The sequence below is a fragment of the Clinocottus analis genome, unplaced genomic scaffold, assembly GCF_023055335.1.
Source record: "Clinocottus analis isolate CAN_PGR_092001 unplaced genomic scaffold, fCliAna1.0.p SCAF_15, whole genome shotgun sequence".
Lineage (NCBI taxonomy): Eukaryota > Metazoa > Chordata > Actinopteri > Perciformes > Cottidae > Clinocottus > Clinocottus analis.
In genome coordinates, this window is record NW_027175876.1 from 11,028,111 (window position 1) to 11,044,284 (window position 16,174).

General features: G+C 41.9%; 1 protein-coding gene across 1 annotated transcript in view; it reads right to left on the minus strand.

Annotated features, from left to right (window-relative positions):
* Positions 1-16,174, minus strand: part of syne2a (spectrin repeat containing, nuclear envelope 2a) — a 77,911-nt gene that overhangs the window by 60,242 nt on the left and 1,495 nt on the right. The window contains exons 3-32 of the mRNA XM_068577147.1: positions 15,743-15,884; positions 13,482-13,543; positions 12,509-12,604; positions 12,292-12,369; positions 12,121-12,213; positions 11,775-11,971; positions 10,989-11,188; positions 10,596-10,696; positions 10,291-10,380; positions 9,916-10,029; positions 9,674-9,811; positions 9,376-9,540; positions 9,111-9,223; positions 8,794-8,962; positions 8,487-8,583; positions 8,153-8,358; positions 7,852-8,004; positions 7,483-7,620; positions 7,256-7,357; positions 6,828-6,995; positions 6,284-6,442; positions 5,434-6,189; positions 4,919-5,053; positions 4,293-4,442; positions 3,997-4,157; positions 2,766-3,105; positions 1,498-1,613; positions 1,097-1,217; positions 707-873; positions 43-172 (exon numbers count right to left, since the gene is read on the minus strand). Of these exons, the coding sequence (XP_068433248.1) occupies positions 43-172; positions 707-873; positions 1,097-1,217; positions 1,498-1,613; positions 2,766-3,105; positions 3,997-4,157; positions 4,293-4,442; positions 4,919-5,053; positions 5,434-6,189; positions 6,284-6,442; positions 6,828-6,995; positions 7,256-7,357; positions 7,483-7,620; positions 7,852-8,004; positions 8,153-8,358; positions 8,487-8,583; positions 8,794-8,962; positions 9,111-9,223; positions 9,376-9,540; positions 9,674-9,811; positions 9,916-10,029; positions 10,291-10,380; positions 10,596-10,696; positions 10,989-11,188; positions 11,775-11,971; positions 12,121-12,213; positions 12,292-12,369; positions 12,509-12,604; positions 13,482-13,543; positions 15,743-15,818 (4,791 nt within the window). The 5' untranslated portion in view covers positions 15,819-15,884. The remainder of the gene's footprint in view (positions 1-42; positions 173-706; positions 874-1,096; positions 1,218-1,497; positions 1,614-2,765; positions 3,106-3,996; positions 4,158-4,292; positions 4,443-4,918; positions 5,054-5,433; positions 6,190-6,283; positions 6,443-6,827; positions 6,996-7,255; positions 7,358-7,482; positions 7,621-7,851; positions 8,005-8,152; positions 8,359-8,486; positions 8,584-8,793; positions 8,963-9,110; positions 9,224-9,375; positions 9,541-9,673; positions 9,812-9,915; positions 10,030-10,290; positions 10,381-10,595; positions 10,697-10,988; positions 11,189-11,774; positions 11,972-12,120; positions 12,214-12,291; positions 12,370-12,508; positions 12,605-13,481; positions 13,544-15,742; positions 15,885-16,174) is intronic.

Sequence of the window (16,174 nt, forward strand, 5' to 3'; positions counted from 1 at the left end):
CTAAATTTAAGTATTAATTATTTGAAAAGGACATAGAGGTACCTTCAAGTCAGATGTCAGTCTGGAGTCAGCGATGGTGAAGGAGGAGATGTCCACAGACTCTCTGATGATCTGGTCCAGTTTCTCAGTGATCAGTGCCATCAGGTCAGCTGTACTGTCCAGAGACGTCATCCTGACACAAACCAAAGTAAATCATAAGGGCTTCATATCTATTAGTTAACTCTTTTTGCTAATACATATTATGTAAGATAATTAAAAGTTACAGAACAATAGCAAATGGACATTGAGGTGAGAAAAAGGTGAAGAATAGGCTTTGATACTCTTGACTTCACTTTGATACTTTTGACTTAACATTGATGACAAGTGCATAAAGTGCTCAAAGAAAATGTTTCCGTTTCCATGAAAACTGGGCAAATTCCTTGTGCTTATGAAGATGATGTGACAGGATCGAAAGCTCCCAAATAGCTACTAAATATTCCTCAAGGTGTGATGTTTTTTTAGGGTCAAGAATTAAGTGAGAAACATTTTACAGTCCTTCAGAAAATATACAGTAATTTGCAGTGATGTTTTTATAAAAAAAACACTTAATTCAATGACATATATATCTATCTATATGAATGTTTTTATTACTAAAACCAATTATCCTGTTTTCCTTATCATTATGATCATTATCCTGATCATCGTTGATCTGAGAGGTGCACTGTACCTGCTCTGGAGGCACATTTGTTGTCCTCTCCACTGCTGATTCAGCTGCTCCCAGTCTCTTTCCAAATCTCCCTTATCTTCTCTGGTCATCAGATGGGAGAGCTGGGAATGCTGGGTATACTGGAGCTCACAGTCAAGCCACAGTGCCTCCGTCTCCCGTTTTAAAGTCTGTTGAGAATAAACAAATTAACAAAGTAACAATTTCATATTGTGAAGTCTGACCTTGTGAGAAAACAACTGCTCAGCAGTTTGATTTTAGATTGTGGAAATGCTCCAAGATGCAGAGAAGCACATGTGATGAACAGCTTTATGAGTATGATTTAAAAAGTGTGAAATACTCATGGTGTCAAACAATTGCTGAATATGATTATGAAGTGGTGCTGTCTCATGCCTGTAGTTGCTTCTTTTGGTTCTGCAGGGTGGAGATGGTGATGGGGTCTGAAATAAACTCCTCCAAATGTTGCTTGTTCTTCTGCAGTTGAAACTGAAATACCAAGCAGGACTTTCTGTACCTGGACAGAAATATTGACACGTTGTTTCAATATGAGATTCTACATGGGACGTTAACCTCACCTATGTCTTTCATTTGTATTTCACTAAAATTAATTTGGGGTAATTATGGTGTTACATTTAGGTGATATAGGCAATAAATACAGTAATTTCCAAATAAATTGAAAACATTTATTGAAAAGATTTAGAAATGATAGACTTAAATTGTGCCTTATGTTCCCCTGCACTAATCTGTCAGGTGTAACAAACAACAAAATGTAAGAACTGAGAAATGAACCATACCTTTCCAGTACTTCCTGTTTGGAGGAATGCTCTTCCTGTGGGAGGGCGGCTGACACTGGGATGACGGTCCACTCTGCCTGCTGCTTGGTCACCACAGTGTTTCCCCTGACAACCACCTGCGAGATGGTGGAGTTGCATAGAGACAGTCCAGTGAAGACAAGAGGAAGAGATGGAACAGCAAGCAAAGCGATCCAATTACTGAGGATTAGTGCCCTGCAGCTGGTGCTGGGTCTTGCACAGATCAGTCACAGCCAATGATACTGCTGAGCTTTTTTCTGACCAGGAAGACTTAAGGAAAGCCAACTTTAAATGCAATGTACAAAATAAATAAGATTAATTTAGACTCATCAACATATGCAACATATACACTCCAACCACAAGTCACATCAAACTGTGTTAACATTTTGCTAGTCTGGTTACAGCAAAACCTCATATCTCATATCATATATATCGAATATCAAAGCTCCACAGACACACTTTTGTATAAAAACATTTTAAAAAACCTGGAGGAAAATGCACATGTTCACACAGTGAGAAGTAATTTTTGCTCCAAAACAACGCAAATAGAACACGGGGCGAAACTCCAAGCGGACAAAGCTCATTCCAAGACGAGCGTGAATCTGGGGTTGGCTTTCACCCGCCAACAAGCACATTAAACATAACCGCGGTCTGGCATCTTACACTTCTGGTGTCATTGAGCCGGGGAGGAGGAGCCGGCTTCGAATGTTGGATTTACAAACCAGGAAATCCTACTCTCCCTGTCTTTAACTCTTATATTTATCAGCATCGTAAGGAGACAAAATGTGTAGAAAGGGGTCTAGGATTTTAAATAAAGAAACTGCATCAAAGTTATGACTTTGAGCGTTATTTCTTTATACATGTCATGTGACTTATTAGTTTGATTTCAACTGAGAGGAGTGTCACACGCCATATTACCGCCAGACTGGCCCAAATTATGATCTGCTGATGAGTACAGAAACTGCTGGATATTCACATAAAAAATACGATGCTCTAAAATATTAAACAACACTTTAAGGCATTGTTTACAATATGGAGGTGGTAAATACAACTGAAGCTTAGAATCTAAACATCTTCTAAATCAAACTAAACGTGTACTACATCTAAAGAAAAGTATTGCTAAAATCACAATACCTTATGACCAGACACACCAAAGATGCTATTTATGTTAACTTCACATTGCATGATGTGTGGGCTTTTGGGAGCCCACAAAGCTGAGCAGCTCAAGACAAACAGTGCCCTCCTCCTACCTGTATGTGAGCTCGGGCCTGCTGGTTGCTCTCTGTGAGGCGCAGCAAACGAGCTTTCAGCTGCTGCTCTTTGGCCAGAAGTGAGGGGTTTAGTTGTATCGTCGACCCGCAGTCCGGACGTTGTGTTGGGTCATCCTCGCACTCTGTCGGGACATCCTGATATTGCACGTGGATGACATCGCCGCGAGGCTGCACTGACGCTGCAGCACCACACGCAGGCGAGCGGTCTCGTTGTGGTGTGGCCACGCTTTGTTTTTGTGGGAGATCGTTGCTCTGCGGTGTGTCGGCCGGCACGCCAGTCGCTCTCAGCGGGGTGTTTCCCCGGAGCTGCAGCCCCCTGCTGAGTAAGAAAAAAAAAAAGGTTTATCAGGGGGAGGTCGCGGCCAGTCAGTTAGAAACAAGCAATCCTCCAGGAATCTCATTAAGATCAATAGACTGGAAGGATTTCAGAGTGACGACGGATAATAAATAATCTGTCTGCTTCAATTCAACAATGCAGTTCAACTTAAATTCACAGTTTGTATACACTATAAACTGAATCTTAATTTAAGGGTACATTTTAAAACCCTGAATTCCATCCAACTTTTGCCAATTACAATTAAAATACGAAAAATGCATCCCAATGTTTTATGTGCAACCTACTAATTAATGGCTAAAACGTCCAAATCTCATTTGGAATTTTAAGCTAATTTTCTGTAAAATATCTTTTAAACTTGAATTGGACTTACATACAAATGTGAACTCCAATGTTTAAATGTACAAAACCCATTATTCGGAATTAACTTTATGAGAGTAAATTCAGAGAGAGATCTTTCAAAAGCCTTGTTTGGGGAAAATCGAGCACTCAAACTTGACCCCTTGGCCACATGATACAAGGCACAACATGAGTGTAACACATTTTTTCACCAACAATAATATCTATCATGTAGTTTTCTTCAAGGTGTGTAAGGTTGCTTTTTGGACTTGCTGTGGTCCAGGAAGTTGATGTCTGCTATGGGGAATACATTTCATAGACGTCCAATTGATTTCTTTGCTTACGAGTTCCCAGTTACACTTAAGATTCAGTCCTAACAAATCAAAATGAATCTGTGCCAGGCTGAAGGAGGGGCTTGCTTTACCTTTGCTTCAGAGCAGAGCAGACATGTGTAAATACAAGTTATTACGTCCTTCATAAATGCAGTCGTGTCTCATACACAACACCTTATTATGCATCTTCTGAGCATTATCTTACCACTCAGATGGGAGCGCTGTGTCACAGGGTTGTGTTTCCTGATCTTCATCTGACTCCTTTAGTTGCTCTGTTGCTGGGCAGGAGGATTGCCCTGGTGTTAGTGTTTCACACAGCGCTCGGAGGGATTCAACCTCAACCAATGCGGCTCCGTCCATGACGGCCTGGAAGGAGGAATGTCAATTTCTGAGAGAATAAAACCATGCAGGCCAAGCTTTCTAATTGTTTCCCTAAATCATTCAGGTCGCCACATGACAGAATCAGATGTTAATGCCGTGTTATGGAGTTATGGCAAATACCTGTTGCTGTAGCAAAGAGTCATGGTCAGTTTGGTCATTGGATTTGTGCAGAGCGTTAGTTTGCGTTTCACATTGCAGAGAAGAAGGCTTTCCCTCTCTGATCTTAGACCACAGGTTTGGAACAAAAGCAGCCATTTCTCTACGTACATCCTGAGTGCACAAACAAGCAGGATCTGAAGTTAAGTACGTGGTGTCAGGTTATCATGGTATATCACAGCTGTTAAAGCTAAAGTTAACCAGTAAAATACTGAATTAATTGGCTCCTCATTTAGTAAGATATGGTAAGTAAAACAGTTAATTCTACTATGAGGAATTTTTACTGGTTATGATCCGTCTAAATTTAATACTGATGTCTCTTCATGACCAACGAGAAGATTGGCCATATATAGTTATATAATATATAGGTGCCCAGAAACACACTCTGAGTCCTTAAGATTGAGGAAATCATTACAAAGTGAATGAACATATTTTTTATGAAGTTCCTCATAGTAGCTTTAAACAAACTGGATTTTTTATTATATTATTTTAAAGCTATTTATGTGCTTTGAGTTTGATGAGAGGATCAATATCCCTCTCATTTCTAGTGAGTGTACAACCGTCTGCTGTGTTCAAAGCCCCTGTCATACCTCCCACTGCTTTCTGACTGAGGCTGAGAGGAGCATCAAGTCCTGGAGTTGGGGCCCAGTACAAAATGCCCCCAAACCCTCAACAGCACCCAGGAACTCATCGAGGATGGCAGGCTGCAGCATCTTTAAAGCTCTCTGCACAGAAAGACATAAAGCTGGACACACATGCACAAAACTGGAAGCGATGCAAAAGCATAACAGCACAGACCTTTCAAGATTTTGTTCGAATTTTGAGATTATATTTTGAGTTTCTAAGGTCTGGATGTTGTAGCATGAAAAGCATCTGCTCTGTTTTTAAGCATTTGACAAGTGGGTCGAAAGCTGGTTTTACAGTTACTTTAAATGTCTCACACGTATTTGCGGGTGCAACAGAGGATTTTTGTCAAATTCAGTGTAGACTTTGAAGTAGGAATATAATATTAATGAAAGTAAATCACTGTTTGAATAAATGAATTCAGCGTTTACACTTTTTTCAACATTTAGGATTGGTGATGTCTGTATTCTCCATCATTTACCTGCTTCCTCTTGGCCTGTGACTCTGAAATCTCTTTGCCACCGAATAACCGGATGGCTTGCTGGATGCGTCCTTGCACACGGAACCTGGCCTTCTCCAGTCTGCTCCTCGCCATTGAGTGGGCTTTAGAATGAACTTCACTGTGGACCATAACCGGCGGCTGTGGAGACGTTTTAGCGCCCTGTACAGTGATTGGCTGCCCTCTTATTCTAGATTTCCATGTACGGGTTTGTGAAGGAGATGAGCTTCCCTCTTCCTCTGGGACTGAAATGGTCACATGTTCAGACAGAACTGGACTTTTTTGACACTTTGGTCCAGCAGGAGTTTGGATCGTAGTAGGCAGAAGTTCACCATCTTGACTTCGACACTTGGAAAGTGACTGAGGCTGGATCATGGGCTCAGATTCAGCTTCTTTTACAGTTTGAGGAAGAGGAGAGTGAATATGAGGCATTGGGTCCCTCGACGACCGAGGCAAAGTTTGGATTTCAACGCGGGGTTTAACAATGGTGGATTCATCCTGTGTGTTCACGTGCTGGGTTTTAGGCCAACCCCAAAGAGCTCTTGTCCTTTGTGGCGTCTCAGATGAAGTCTCAGGTGAAACCAGATTTGTGTCCTGGGGGAGCATAACACTCCCTATCTGGTCTACAACTTTGGTTTTGGCCACAACAAATAACCCTGCCTCTGGCTGTCTCTGTGTCTGATGCGCTGTTTTGATATGTTGCAGAACCCCAAGGGAACTAAACAGTCCGAGAATCTCCTAAAAAACGTATACAAAAAAAATAAAAATACATATATGAAAATATGAGTAGCTGTTGAAGAAGTCAAGTCTATCATCCATTGATGTATCTCACCTGGCAGTGGGAGACTGCCTCTGAGATCCTGTCCTGCGTGCCAGAAGTGCTGAGGTGCTGCAGAGGAGAGGTTTTCTGTACTCGTGCCACAAGGTCCTGCAGATCCTGTCCCTCAGTTGCAACCTGCTTCTCCAGGTGCACACCTCGAGGGATCAGCACCTACACAGGATTATGAAGCAAGTCAGTACTGAACCAAACATGAGCATAATTTTACAACTTTACAAGACACATTTATGCTTTACATTTGCCCAAAAGTCACACCAAAGGCACACTTAATTCCCCAAGTCACTTAAATCCAGCTTTGGTTAGTCAACGGAAATTTCATGGGAAAAGGTGTCACACATACTACCTTAACAACACCATTTACAAGTAATTACTGGAAAACACAACGTGGAAACAAACCTAGGGATTATATCACCAAATGTGCAACTGCACTGACACTATTTACTCTTGCTGAAGTCAGTTTTAAAACAAATACCATGAATAACCATGTAAAAGACCTGTAGGAAATTTGTGAAAGTGCACAACAATTTAGTTTGCTGACTTTGGCTGCAGATTCCAATGCAGAGCGTCCTCTGTGCTCTTTCTCCCTCAGGTGCTGGTAACAGTCTACAGCCTCTGTGCTCCAGTGGTCCAGCTCAGCCAGACGGCCCTCCAGCCTGGACGCCGCCCGCTGCAGCTCTCCACAGGTCCTCTCTGCCTCGTCAAGCATCTGTCATGCAGATACAAGAACTCAGAGCTAAACCCTATCCTTAGTTTGTCATACTACAACATTGAAGTGGAGCACTAAACCAGATAATATATCAATAACAGATTGTATTAAAATGTTGTAAGTTTGTAACTGCAGGGTTCTTTTTTTTTAGTCTTATATAAAAATTGGACAGCATCAAAATGGGTGAAGTGAAGAACTAGAAGGAGTGAGGCCTGTTCAAATGTATCAGAGTCAATCAGAAAGTTGTTGCAGAAGGATACCTGTGGGAGATTTTGCTGGAGGTTCTCTGTGTTGCCTGTTTGAAAGTATGAGGATGGACTAAGTGATGAAAGATCCATCTCGGCCATCTTTTTACTCAGTAGCTGATAGAAAGTACAAGAAGCAAAAAAAGAGAGTCTAGCTTGAGCATGGAGAGATTTAAAATGCATGACTATATTTTGCTGCTGATATCAGCTCATCAGTTAGTATATTTGTAGATTTTCCCAACCTGTAGTTTCTGCCTGTTAGCCTTTAGTGGGACTGAGGCCACCTCCAGAGGCTGCTTCAGTAGCCTGCTGGCCTCCTGGGTCAGTGAATGCACCATCTGAAGACACTGGGGACCAACATTGGGCTCCGATGATACGTCCTAAGAAAGACATGTTCATGACCGGCGGTGTTGGGGAGATACTGGTTACATGTACAGAGTTACAGAATTAAATTACAAAATAGATGTAAATGTAATCACTTATTTTTACTGAGAAAATATATGTAAAGAAATTACACTCGCCAACATTTAAAATCCTTTGTTTTGAATGAATCTCAACTTTACCTCCATGCACAGGTGTGGAAAGAACAGCGAGAACACGCTTATACTTACAAACTTTGTCCTCTTCATACATTCAGCCCAATTCATGTTGACCTTGCTGAGTTGCTCGGCCAGAGCGCGGCTGGTTGAAGCTTCTGTCACTTCAATGAGCGCGTTCCCCGCCTCGTTTAACTTGGCGTGACATGACGTCCACTCACTCATGTCCTACAGTAACCAAACAATACATTCACAATTGGCTATGGCAGCTTACAAACACTGGACTACCTAAAGAGTCCTGTAAACGCAAGTCATAGAGAGTCATAAAGGAATGTTTTTGAGTTATTCAGTAACAGACTTCCAGACAAGAGGTTACCTTTGTTCCCCCTGGAGGAGACTGGGCGTGTGAAAGTGTCGTCTGAGCCAGCCATGTCTGGAGAGACGTCAGACACTGGTTGTAAGTTTCCCAAGCAGACACCGCTCTCTCCATCAACCCTCTCACAGCCGTCACAGCCTGTGTGACTCGCTCAGCTTCACTTTCTGCTTCCGTCACCTGACGAGTAACAAGCTGAGAATCTTCACCTGAGTGGGGAGTGCAGAAGTCAAGTCCTGCCTTTTAGAAATAAAAACCTACAGAGATCTCGACATATCAACGATTAAGCCAGGATTTCATGCTAAGAGACTTCTTATCACATCGACGTATTTCATACCTAGTGCTGCCTTACTGGTGTAAGTAGCCGCCCTCTCCTTCAGGTTTTGGAGGGCGTCCATCAGAATTAAAAGCAGGCCATGTCGCTCTACCGTTTCCTAGACAACAAACCAACAGAACTTGCCATAAGACAAGATTTTTTTGGATTGTGGACATTTATTTATACTAAAAGCCAAGAGCATGTTGTTTTTTTCCCCGAGTGCTTTGAGAGCCATCCTTGTTATCTCCCAATAATGCGGCTCACAGTTGTATTGGTTTCTGGAACTGGTGTAACACGGTTTTAATGTCCTGCTCTTCCAGATACGTACATGCCAGTCCTGCAGAAGCAGAAGCACTGTCTCCTGAGATCTGTAGGAAGCTTTCCAGGTCAAAACTTTAGCACTGATGCGGCCCAGGAGATCCAGTACAGTGTGATGGGTTTCCTGGTATTCCAACTTGATGCCTTGATACTTGGCTGTGACTCGGATTTCAGTTAAGCTGTTTTCAAATACAGGTGGTAATGTATTATTTCATTATTGTAGTGGAACCAAACTGGAGATAATGTAGATACAAGGGATATACATGTCGGGATATAGATGTTATTGAAATTCAGTAATAACAGAAGTTAACCAAATATGTCACGCACCATCTTTTTATGTCATCAAACTTTTCAAGCGGCACGAGTATGTTTCCTAAGTCATCAATGTTGTGGAAGGTATCAATGATATTGACAAAGTGGCTAATCTCCTTCATCAACGTCTGCAAAAAACAGCAAACAACATTATTAGAAGTGTCATGTCATGCTGTTCATGTCCTAACTGCTTATTTTTGTTTTACAATTGTTTCAGGGTTTCAGAACACTAGAAAAACGTAATTGTTCGATATTTGAGCAGCTTCCAAATGAAAACGACCTTTTGTGTGTCTTGTTGCGCTCTCGCTTCTTTAGCAGCATCGGCGTGATCTTTTACTCTTCCTCCCTCTTCTGTAAGCGAAGCTTCCGCACGCTGCAGCCACACAAGGACTGAGTCCAGAGGAGGAGGAAGGCTTGAGTCCAGGTCTACTTTACAACTTTGCAGCTGGGGAAGGACACACACACACATACACACACACGCACACACGCTTGTCTGATTTTTCCCACATTGCATTTTGCTAAATACAAAATTAAAAAAACACCACAGAATGCCGATAAGGAAGTAGGGATTTCCTCACCTCTTTTTCCAGACGATCCCACGCTGTCCTCAGGGCACTTTGCTCTCGGCTCAGCTCAGGGCGCCGTCTTATGGCAGCAAGGAGGGTCATCACTGGTCTCCTTTGCTCCGTGAAGGAGCCTGCGAGGCTCTGAAGCACCTGACGCACAAAACAAAGTCAAACCTATGGTAGCTGCACAAGAAGACAAAATAATACAAACCAAAGAATGTTTTCTTCTTTCAGCTCTCATTCTTCGTGCTTACATGATATTTTTCTGAGAAGCTTGATTTCTCTGTAGCTGTCCGTGCCTCTGACAGCTCCTGGTACGCTTGCTGCAGCCAGGAAGTCACCTCGAGTGCTCGCTCACTTGAAGAGACCTACATTTTCAAAATGTAAACTGTCAGTAATGACCTTACTGTGTTAAAAAGGTGAAAAACTATTTTAGAAGTCCATATTTAGTGGACGAATATAAGAATAAAGCATACTCATATTGACCTAACAGTTAACTTCAACTGTGTTTCAGCAATTATTTTTGACTCCTGGAAACAGCAGCAGAAAGAGCCATGCATCACATAACAGCTGTCAATGCAATTCAAATCATGAATGCAAATTTAGGACTCATTTGCTTGGTGTATTACCTGACGTAATGGTGAGACAGCAAGTGCTGGAGTGAAGTGAGCGGGCAAGTTCACAGGTGAGAGAGAAAAGGGCTGGACCAGAGGAAACAGCTACACCGCCACCACCAGAAGACAACAGGGAAAATAATGAACACCCCTCTGTTTCATGCAAGAGAGTGTGGGTTTAAGCTTGAAAGGGGGAAGGGAAGAAGCGTGAAACAGAGTACCAGTACTAAGAGGGAAGGCGTAGATGTGACTGAAGGCAATATTGTAATTTCTGCCGTAAAGTCTTGAGAAGGTGTGGTGGTCAAAGGGACACTGCCTACCTGCAGATGGTCATCGGGTGCTGGCATGTCATTAGAGTACTGTAGAAACTGGGCCACATACGTCATAATGGACTTCTCCTCAGGGTCTTTAACGTCAACATCTGAGGTGCAGGTAAATAGAACACAGAAAGGCTTTATGGTTGTTCAGGATGGCAGCAACTCAAACGGCATTTTCAATGATGTTTTACTCAATGGCATTCAGCACAACCTTAGGTTTGTTATTTAAATATATAATATCTTAGAAAGATATTCCACGTTTTCTCTGTGCTTCCTTGAAAATTATTATTTAAAAAGGAGTCCATGGTATTAGTAATTTGTCATGCTGCCTTTTATTTGGAAATGCTGTGAAACATTATTTAGAACTTGTCAACAATACTACTTCGTAGGCCTCACCCTGGGGCTCCAGCAGCCGGGGGATGTGGAGCTCCCGCTCAGCGAGGTGAAACGCTTCTTCCAGGTTCTCCTGGTTGCTTCTCAACTGAACCAGTGAGAGATCCAGCAGCTCCGGTCTGAGGGAACACAGGATGGCCAAGAAGGCCTCTCCACTTCTCCAGCTCGACTTAAAGTTCTTCACACTGATGGAGCAACCAACCCTAGAAATAAGAAGAGAAAATGAAGAAAGTGATGCTTTTGATTAGTAGCGTAACTTTAAAAAGGAACATGTATTAATTCTCAGGTTCATACTTGTATTTGGGGTTGCTAATAGAAAATGTTACATGATTTAATGTTGAAAAAAGCATAATGAAAGGCATTCTTTTAGCATCTGTCGCTTTAAGACCCTCTCACAAAATTACCCAGTCTGCTCTGATTGGCAAGAAAATGATGCGCCACCACTACAAAAGTAGTTCTAAAGCTGTGAGTGGAGATACGGTACTCAGATAGTATCTGTATATTCTAATGAGTCGATATGTGCCATAGGAAAGAGAGCCAAATCAGAATAGCCTGTTGAATCACATGTGTTTTGATCTGACAGCTCAAATACATCTTATTTCACAGTTTGTGAGTTAATAGGCGTTCTAGATAACAAAATGTACGTGCACAAGCACTGACAAAGTGAGTTGTTCATGATATGTCCCCTTTAATGAAGACCAGAATATATGACAAGCCAAAGAGGATTTGAACTGTTCTTAACACCAGTGACAACAGCAAGCCCAGGCACATACACAAGAGATAACTCACTTCAGGCATTGGTCCCTGACCCACATGAGCAGGGCCTTCTTGGCAGATAGTCGAAAGCGTCTGTGAAGAGGCGACGTCCGGCCTGCGGGGGCTGGACTAGCTGGGACTGGGCTGCCAGACCAGGAGTCCAGGCTGGCCAGAGAGTCGAGGGAGGAATGACACGAACTGTAGGAGAGAGTGCTGGCCAACTCTTCAATCTAAAACACAGGCAGTGAAACTAAATGTTGGATGTCACATCAGTATCTTTAAAATGGTTCACACAATTTACAGTCTGTCATTTACAGGCTCTCCGTAATAATGATGCATCACAGGTACTGCTGCTTCTGTTTTTGTCCCTGGTACTCACATGACAGTGGAGGATGATGGTCCATATGAGTCCGAGGATGATGGAGGGTCGTCCATCTATGATATCTGGGATGTTAATGTTCACCAATTTGATCTACACCAACCAACCACAACAAAGTTAATACACACACAGTGCAGATTCCGATGACATGTCTCCTTTGTGGAAACTTACTGATTTTCTCTTGAGAAAGTTTAGCGCTGTCTCAATGTTGGCCCTCTGCTGGAAAACCCCTCGGCCCTTTTGTCTTTTCTGCGGAGAAAAATTACAAACTCAGCTTTGTTGGATTTTATTTTATGTTGTACTTGTCCACTGATGAATCACAGAACGCTGGGAGGAATTTGTAATCTATGTAACGCACTGAAAACAGAAGCACACTGTAGAAACTCACCATAGGTTGGCTACTCATCACCTCCAACAGGTCCAGCAGCTGTGATCCATCTCTGAGGTCAGAGAAGAGGTCTGACACAAATGAGGGAGGGCATTTCTATGAAAAGCACACAAATGTATCTTAATAACATCAAACCAAAGTTCAGGTTAAATCCAGTGTTAATTTCACCTGCCCGTATACTACAATAGGTGTCATTGTAATAATACTGCAATAACCCACATGTTTGAATAGCCTAAAGATGTCTGCTTAAAAAATACAATAAAACGTTTTGAGAAATGATACAGTTTGAGTTCCTTCTAGTTTCAAGCTCATTGGATGCTTTCACTTCCTCTTTGGCAGTTTGGACCTTAGACCATCAGGTAAGCTGTGATTGATTGATGGGCAAAGTGAAAGATGACAGGAGGCACACTGCAAATCTTTCAAATTAATTTTGTGAGCATGGTAAGCCCATGTGTACATCCTTCAGATCCTTTGCTGTTCATCCAAAACTTGATGCAATGAAACTGGATTCATTGAAACGTTTCTGGGTCAAAGCTTTGGGTCGAGTCACACAGTGAATGTTGTCCTCTAGACTTGTGTTGAGTGTTGTCAGTGGACTCAGATTGCTCTAACAGATGTCAGGTTGTGAACCAGTGATTTTAGAGCTCAGTCATATGGACATGAGGTTATGAAAAGGTGTCTGGTTTCAAATGACATACCGTCCTGCTTCACTGAACCCCTATTTATACTCTCACAAGCAGCTCGACAGCTTTCCAACAAGATCCGCGGTGAACTAATTCATTGCACCTCACTGTCTGAATGAGTCAGCGTGTCTGCAGCCCGCTTCATTTCATTTACAGCCCGACCACAGCGTGAAGTCGTGTCGTTTTGGAATACAAAACGACACAAAACACTTGGTAGCCTTCTCTAAAATATTTAGAAATATTTACTCAGATTGAAAATCATTTAAACACACAAATATAGCTCTACTTACCTTAGCCAGTTGAGCATTAACCCAGTTGGTGAATGTTCGTTTCTGAATCTGCTCGTGCTCCACTGTCGAGAAAACAGACAAACACAATTTAATCTAAATCTACACGTGCAGGATGTATTTTAATGAGGTGGTACAGTTATGAAGTACTGTAAAGATATCTGATTTCTGTAAGAAACGCACTAATACAAATTAAATTATTATTTATTTTTTATAGATTTTGGAAGTGTGTGTCAGTGGCAAATAGGTACACACAGTAATCAGGTGCTAAATTGCATCCCTTGGTGGTTTCAGACTCCTTAATATGACAGTCTACGTGTCACACTAACTACATTCCAGTCGATTCCTCAAAAGCGACCTGACTTTCTTTGACGCTATGCTGATGTAAAATCAATACTAATTCAGAAATCTCAGAAGAGCAGCGGGAACCCCGGTCTGAGCAGCAGGTAGGTCACAAGCTACTCACCGACATCAGAGGACTGCAGGACTCTTCGACCCTCCATGCTCGTGACTAATATTCAACAGATCCATGAACATATAGAGTAAAGATTCCACTTAACCAACATATAACTGCAACAGATGAGCCTGATTGGCGAGCTTCCTCTGTGAGCTAAAGTAAGGCTATCAGCTGGGATCTGGCAACAAGACTGTGACAGACATAGATACTGAGGCTGACACACACAGCAGATATACACTGAGACACACTCACAGTGCGGATGAACTCCCAGACAGACGTATGCAGACACAGTGAGGTTGATTCTGTACATACATGGTTCTGAAGAGGGACCTGATCTTAAGCTTCAGTTGCCAAAACATAAACCTTTTATAACAGGGGTGGGCATATTTGACAGACGGGTCAGGCCAGTATAAGATGGATGCAGAGTGTTTGTGTGAATTAACATAAATTAAAAGTAAAAGCCGTTAACTATAAAGTAAATAAAAACGTGCATTTACATTTTCAGTGGGAAAAATGTTGTCAGGCGTCATTTTTTGCCAGTGCAATGGATGCATTAAAGTTTGGTGTCAGTTTGATTGCTTTAATTCTCAGGACAGATCTGAGGTCAGTTAACTCGGTGGTTCTAAACCATTTTCTTTCACGTCCACTTTGGAGGAAGAAAAATGTTCATGCCCCACCACTCCAATTAATTTGTAACAAAATGGTCCATGCTTAATTTTTATTGAAATAAATACTTTTTGTGACTTCTCCATCTGCTTTTTCAAATAATAGAATAAAGACAATTTGAATCACTTTCAAGATAGCTCCATCAGACAAAAACTAATAAAAAGTGCAATCACTTTGTTAGAACAATGGAAATATATCTGTGACATAAAATAATAGCTTATTGTGGCTGCAATTGACCTGTTTTGCACTGAATATATTTGTAAGATATTAACAATGAAGAGCAACCTGTGAAAAACAAAACAAGTTAAAATATTTGGCAATAAAGAGTTTTACTGAGTTTTACACTGCATATCTTTTTAAAACAACAATAATTTGCAACCTATCCAAAACAAAATATAATTAGATATGTGTGTGTCATCAAGTGTTATCAGTATGAGTGGCTGCAATGAGCCTGCTGTCCACTACAACTTTTAAAAAGGGGTTGCAGGCTGGACACGACCTCACAGAGATCGACTTCTGGCAAAACGCCAAGAATCAGCGAGTCGCTAACTCTTGGCTATTGCGTACATTCCCGGCACATGCTTTACAGTCCATGGGTGCGTTATAAGATGATACAAGTGATGAATTATTGCCAATATCTCCATTATTACAGCTAGCAGGAAGCTGGCAGGCAGAACCCGATATGTCACATAAGCGCGCAAAGCGACACTGTCTCCCTTTATGGGAATTTCAGGAAAAAAGCTAAATGAATGCTGTCTTTATTCTAATTTTGACAATTTTGAACCATTGGTCAGGCCCGCGTGCCGCCCAGGTACCTGCTATGTAATGTTTTAAAGGCTTTCCGTGTTATGTTATAATGGTATTTGCTGCTTGTTTAAGAGGGTGCCGCAGCAGGGAGTTTTTAATCTCTGGACTCCACCCACTTTACCTGACATGCAGTGCAAACAACAGTCAGAGGCTTCTACACATAATGTCCTGCTTTAAAGAGTTGCACATTTTTTCATCACTTTCATTTTTAAGGAACTTCTTCAGGTTATGAATTCATATCTCTCATCGGAGATGCAAGCCACATGGAAGTATCTCAACCAACTTCAGCACGTCATGTGTCACAACATTGACACAAGCATGGGAGTAGACAGACCTTGGAGAAGCATGTGTACGTTGTCGATGTCCAATGGAATGCCTCCATTGTCTTCCTCTGCTCCACCAGAAGCCATGAAGCCTCCAGCCACAGCACGAAACCTCAGGAAGGGCCAGGAGACATGGATTTGTAAAAACGTCCCCTTACGAGAAATCCACAGCAAAAGAGGAAGAAAAGAAGAAAATGCCACGAGTAATTACTGCAGTGTCAATGTTTTGCTTCGCTGCGTCCATTGCCTGATGTAAAGGAACACAACCACACCCTTACGTTACCACACACGCATATACAAGTACACACATGTAAACACTCAAACAAAGAGCTCAAAGAGGATGAATATCTGTTACATGGAAAGAGCTACACTGCCATAACGTAGCTATGCTTGGTCACAAATCTTCTGCTTACCTGTAGCAGCGCTGTAGTCACTGAAAACAG